The following is a 6,239-nucleotide window of genomic DNA, read 5'->3' as shown; positions in this document are numbered from 1 at the left end:
AGTAAACTTCTAGTAAATCTACATTAACTTAGTTAACTTTGAAGGAGGGATGGAATGTTTTATTTAACGACGCACTTAACACACTTTAAATACGGTTATATGGCGTCGGACATATCGTTAAAGACCACACAGATAATGAGAGGAAACCCGCTATCTCCATGCGAAGGGTTACCTTTTCCGATAAGCAGCAAGCCATTTTTTTATGTATGAATGAATGAATAAATGGATGTTTAATGACAGCCCAGCACAACAAAAAGATACAGATTGGCTATGGATCTTTTATAAGCATCACCCCACAGACATGAGGGTACATACCACGACCTTTGTTACACCAGTTGTGGAGCACTGGACGGAACGAGAAATAGCCTAATGGGCACACCGATGGGAATCGATCCTAGGCCGACTGCGCATAAGGTGAGCGCTTTACCACTGGGCCACGTCCCACCCCTAGTTAACTTTTAATACACATGCATATGTGAGGTAAATAATTTCGCGTATCGCCCTATACGGGACATGCATTGTACATGTAGGCATGTTTACAACAGATGGGGGGTGGGGGAAGAGTGTTAAAATACATTTTAAACGAATGGAACTGCCTAATAAATTGTTTTGTTTACCTATGTTGCTGTTGTTTGGTTCAGAAATTAATTTGCATAGTATTGTAACTTCTTTTTTCCTTTAAGAAAGACAACATTTCAGTAGTGATGTTTGTCAGTACCGTAACGCAGGTCAGTACAGTAACGTGCAAGTCAGTACCGTAACAGGGAATAAAATCATTTATGTGTGCTCCAAATTTTATTTTCTCGTTTCAAACGAAATATTTTAAATTTTAATCAACGGTGAACATTTTCTACTGCATCTAAACTACCTCAAGCTTTTTCTTTTAAAAGTATTAATTTTGCACGTTGTTTAAGAAAAGTGTCACTTTAAATTCATTATTTATTATTTAAAGCCAGTAGAAAAACAACCAAGAAGCTCATTTTGTAGAAAACCTTTCAAATTCAGTTAGGGATAAAAAGTTTTGATGATGTATGTTTTGTCATTAATTTGTGATTAATTTACAATCATGTTACAGTACTGACAAAATGAGCGGGTGACCTAGTTTCGATAAGGTCATTTATTACTTTTTTGGAAGAAAAGTGCGCTGCTAACACTGACATATGATCCCCTATCAAGTCATCCAATAACTTGAACAAAAATAATGACTTTTTATTTTTGAAAATACAAACCTGAATTTGGGACTAATAATAACCCAGAGATATTCGGTCAAAATGAGACCTTTTAACCATGTATTTTCATTATTCTACCCGCAAAAATTTAAAAATGCGTAGTGATTCGTTTTCAACCCTTTATAGCTGTTTGGAGGTAATGCTTAAATAAGAGAATAATACATGAGTGACAGTTATATACCATTTATCTTAAAACGAGTTGTTTTAAAAGTTTTCTAACGAGCGATAGCGAGTTTGATACGTTTTTAAACAACGAATTGTAAGATAAATGGTATCTAACGGTCACTCATGTATTATTTCATTTCTTACATATCCTCAAAAACAAGGTTTTAAGCATATTTTTGCATCTATTTCGACTAAAAGTATTTACAGCCCTTACACTTGTAGGTTAACTATACGTCACAGTGTAATCGATTTTGATCGTGCTGTTTTTTCATTGGATGTATGGCATTGGTGACCTGGTCATTACCTAGGAGCTGCCAGTCGTATGTCTTGAAATTGTTAAAAACAAGTATGACTTTGTGTTGTCAAAAATAACGAATGATAGGTCTATGTTCTTTCCAACGGGTGCGTAAGAATATGAATTTATATGTTATCCAAATTTGGGCATTTTAGCTTAATTCAGGCAAAAACTGGCTTTACAACTTTATAAATGTCCCTATAAAAGTGGGAGCTCGTACACCTATGACATAGTATGCGACCAAGTTTCGAAATAACCATGTTAGAACTTAGACACTGAATACAGGAAATTTAGCAAAGGGATACTGACTGTGACGACAAAAATTTATTTATAGGGGGTTGAAAAATATATTGACAAAAAAGAAAATTTGCTTGTGCTCTCCTTTCCTCTTCCACCGCGGTGTGATCAATGCTTTCGTTTCGTTTCAGCAAAGGGCTACGTAGTATGTCATAAATGGTCGTTTAGATAACACTGTTATTAAATCCGCGCGAAACTATCGACAAAATACCTTACCTTACAACTCGCGACATGAATTTGTACAACGATCATGAAGATGTTGGTGCTGGTGGAGACAGCCAATCCGGGTGGCTGATAAAAAGAGGACGTCTGACACATCGGTGGCGTCGTCGCTGGTTTGATCTGAGAAATGATGTCCTCCTGTACGGCAAAGCGCCAGAGGTAAAACCCAGTCTATAAAGGCTTTTTGAAGTTTCAACTAAAACAAGTTGGCAGTTCAGTAGGGACTGTGTGTGAGGTGGGTCTGTGGATGTGTGTGTGTGTGTGTGTGTGGGGGGGGGGGGGGGGTGCACATCATATGCTGTGGGTCACAAGCCATATTTGTACCTTTATTTATCTAGCGTAGAAAAAAACACGTACATGTTCGTCCTCGAATGGTGGCTCCTCTCCCCCCCCCCCCCCCCCCCCTTTCCCCGGTTGCTACAGGCCTAAGAGAGCTATAGTCTGTCAAACGGGGAACGCCTTTTTTCATACTATTGAATTTACTAAAAGTTAGCCTATCTATTTCTGAGCCAATTGTTTTGTAACTTGCACACACAAATTTTGGTTATTTTTCTTATTTTTAAAACCTATTTTTCTTCTTACATCAAACCAAACTGAAATTATTTACAAAAACCCCCAACATTTTAATAGAATAATGGGACAGACATTTAGACAGTTACCAACACTCTCTTACCGTCATATCAGCCTATATAAATTCTGCGCAATCGCTGCCTACCTAATGGTAGTCAAAGGTTCCCGCTCGAATACAGCAACAATCCTATGTTTGACGTTAAATACCTTTACATCGATCATTTTCGAGCTCTCTGATAAAATGTTTTAAACATATTAATCACTAATACACACACTACAGGAAGAAACCTGTCAGCAAATACATATTTAATAGGAACATTTTTGAAAGTGGGTACTGTCAGGTTTCTTCCTGTAGGCTTAGTGATAAATATGTTTGTTGGTTTTTTTTATCAGGGCGCTCGAACATGATCGATGTAAAGGTATTTAACGTCAAACATAGGATTGTTGTTGTATAGAGTGGAAATCTTTTACTACCCTTTGGAAGGCAGCGATTGCACAGAATTTATATAGATAGGTCTCTGACGGTGATACTATACAATAATATAGTGTTCATAACTGTCCAAATGTCCATCTAGCTGTCTTACCATCAAGAGTACTCGGGCTATTTGGTGTCTAACATATGGTTATTTTGATACTTATTCAAGATAGAGATAAAAGCCAACTTGATGTTGCTCCTTCCAAAAAGCAACGAGTGCTTTTTTATAAGCACTTTCTCATAAGCAGGACAGTAAAGTTAAAGTTTGATTTGTTTAACGACACCACTAGAGTATATTGATTAATTAATCACCGGCTATTGGATGTCAAACATTTGGTAATTCTTACCTGTAGTCATCAGAGGAAACCTGCTACATTTTTTCTAATGCAGGAAGGAAACTTTTATGTACACTTTTCCACAGACAGAAAAGCACATATCACAGTCTTTGACCAGTTGTGGTGCACTGGCTGGAATGAGAAAACCTGCGATCATTTGAATGGATCCACCAAGGTAGTTCGATCCTGTGATGCAAGCACCTCAAGCGAGCACTCAGCCAACTGAGCTAAATCCCAGGCAGGACAGTAAATACCACTATTTTTGTTACAGGCCTCTTAGAATTAAAAGTTTGTGTAACCCAAATATGAGTTATGCAAAAAATTTTCAGGTAACCCATTTCATTTTGCATAACCCATTACAAATATATCATTATGTGAACAATAACAAATGATATAGTGTAAACTAATTTTAATGTCTATTTTTTTGGTGAGAATGAAAAATGGGTTACGCAAAACTAGACTTATATGCAAGCCTGTGTTATAGGCCTTGGATACGGGTTGATATGAACAAGTCATGTAAGGATATAGCCACCACCAAATATATTATTTCACTTTCTTCTTTTTGTTTTATAACTGCATAATTATCTTTTAAACATGTACTGTATCATGTTCATGTCATGATGACTAATAATTTATGTTAATGTCTCAGTGGCTTTTGTAACTAGAACTACATAAAAATAAAATTACTGTATGCTTTATAACTACTTTATTTTCAGGAAAGATCGTTGAAAAAGAAAATCGTTTTAGAAGGTGCACTTATAACACAGTCAAATATTGATGGAAAGCAGTTTGCTTTTCGTATTAAAAGTAGAGAAAATGGACGTTTACACTACATATGTGCAGAAAATGAAGTTCTTCAACAAGAGTGGATGCAAGCAATTTATTTAGCCAGAGGAGTCCAGGGAGAACATTCTCAGGCCTGTGTCATACAGTGACATATGCCATTACCGTTGTTCTACAGAAGATTAATTTAACCTTACTGTAATATATCTCTACGACCAATCTGGTAATAATGCTTGTATAGATATAACTACTGTTACAAGGGCAGATCTAGGATTTGTGAAACGGGATGAGAATTCTTAAATGAGAACTCTTGAGATTTACCAGTGTAAAGGCTACTTTATTTTTGATATTTAAACTAAGTATCAGTACTTTAAAGTTGAATGAAAATACACTACAGGGGTGCAGAATGGGGCATGCATCACTAGTCCCACCAGAAAGAAAAAAAAATTCCTACTAGTCTATCAATTTATAATTTAGTAATACAACCATAACTTCAGATGATCAACCATGGAGTTGGTTATTTTCCTACACAGCCAGGGTTAAATGGGTATGGTGCCTTACCCAAATTTGTTTGCAAATTGTTTTTTTGTTTAAGATAACCTTTTGACAAAATTAATTACTCTTATCATTACTGTATGATTTTCTTAACCCTAAACTTAACCCATTTTCTTTTTGGGGGAGGCCCTAGTTGCATTCAGTTCCATAGCACTATACCCAAAAATGTCTTCTGTCAGAAAAACTGACAGCACATCATTTCGTTTTAAATTTCTATGATTTGGGTTAAAGCTGTCATTGTAAGTTGCACAACTTATAATATACTGCTTTAAGAAAGTAAAAACTATTTAAAATTTATTGACAAACAGACGGTGTTTCTGCCAGAAAGAAAGTTTTGGGTATCCATGGGCTATCAAATTGAATGCAACCACAGTCAACAGTGTATATGGGGGCCTCTCCGAGAAAGAAAATGGGTTATGTTTAGGATTAATTTTGTCAAAAGGTTAACTTTTAAAAAAAAATCTGCAAAATATTTTGGGTATGATGTCATACCTATTTTACCCTAATCTAGTGGTGACCTGATCTTTACATGTACTGGTATTTCTTCCCTCTTAGATCTGCCCCTGTATTACCAAGTACAGTGTTGTTCTTCCTGAGATGAGCTTTTTATTACTATATTAGTCCCCTACCGGTCCAGTCGGAGGGGACTACAGGTTTCATCTCCGTCCTTCTGTCTGTCTGTCCCACATATGTTTTCTGGATGTTTTTTGCAGAAGGCTTTGAGATATTGAGCTAAAATTTTGTGTATAGCTTTATCGTGTACTGTTACAGATCAAGTTTGACTTTCATGGCAATTTATTAATTTTTGACAGCTATGGCCCTTGAATTTAGGAGATATGAAAATTTGTTTTCCGTACTTGTTTTGCAATACCTGAAAATATTGAGGTGAATTACCATGTACTGTCACTGATCAAGTTTAACTTTCATGGTGATTTACCGACTTTTCACAGATGTTTGGCCCTTAAATTTATGAGATATGAATAATTGTTGGGTCAGGTAGGAGACGTATTGCTTTAGCAGTACTCTTAAAGTGCATGTTATTATTACTGTACTACTACGAAAAATAGCATATATACTCTTCAAAAGAAGAAACGCAAAACCACATTGTCGTAACATTTGGAGAATTGATTTAATTATTGAATGGTGAGTCCGATAATTACCAAATGTTGCAGGATTGTTCACAATTCACTCTAGTCCATTGTGAGTAAGTAATAGGACACACCACCAAGGTCAAGGTCATCTGGAGTCAATACCGGGTGTGGCCTCCGCGTGTGTTGACAACTGCCTGGCACCGCCTGCCCATTGAAGCAACC

The 6,239-nt window shown here is 36.4% G+C and overlaps 1 protein-coding gene across 1 annotated transcript; it reads left to right on the top strand.

Annotated features, from left to right (window-relative positions):
* The first annotated feature begins 2,129 nt into the window (after positions 1-2,129).
* On the top strand, positions 2,130-5,654 carry LOC121372166 (pleckstrin homology domain-containing protein 1-like). Its single transcript, XM_041498443.1, has 2 exons — positions 2,130-2,367; positions 4,305-5,654. The coding sequence occupies exons 1-2, from the start codon at positions 2,218-2,220 to the stop codon at positions 4,521-4,523; spliced, it is 369 nt and encodes a 122-aa protein (XP_041354377.1). The 5' UTR covers positions 2,130-2,217; the 3' UTR covers positions 4,524-5,654.
* Positions 5,655-6,239: the final 585 nt, after the last annotated feature.

Source organism: Gigantopelta aegis, chromosome 4 (genome assembly GCF_016097555.1).
Source record: "Gigantopelta aegis isolate Gae_Host chromosome 4, Gae_host_genome, whole genome shotgun sequence".
Lineage (NCBI taxonomy): Eukaryota > Metazoa > Mollusca > Gastropoda > Neomphalida > Peltospiridae > Gigantopelta > Gigantopelta aegis.
This window is presented reverse-complemented; position numbering and strand designations above follow the sequence as displayed.

Bases quoted from the DNA above. Each gene is read 5' to 3' on its own strand.
- LOC121372166 (XM_041498443.1), top strand. From the start codon at position 2,218: ATGAATTTGTACAACGATCATGAAGATGTTGGTGCTGGTGGAGACAGC. The intron at 2,368-4,304 runs GTAAAACCCAGT...CTTTATTTTCAG, and splicing joins TGTACGGCAAAGCGCCAGAG to GAAAGATCGTTGAAAAAGAA.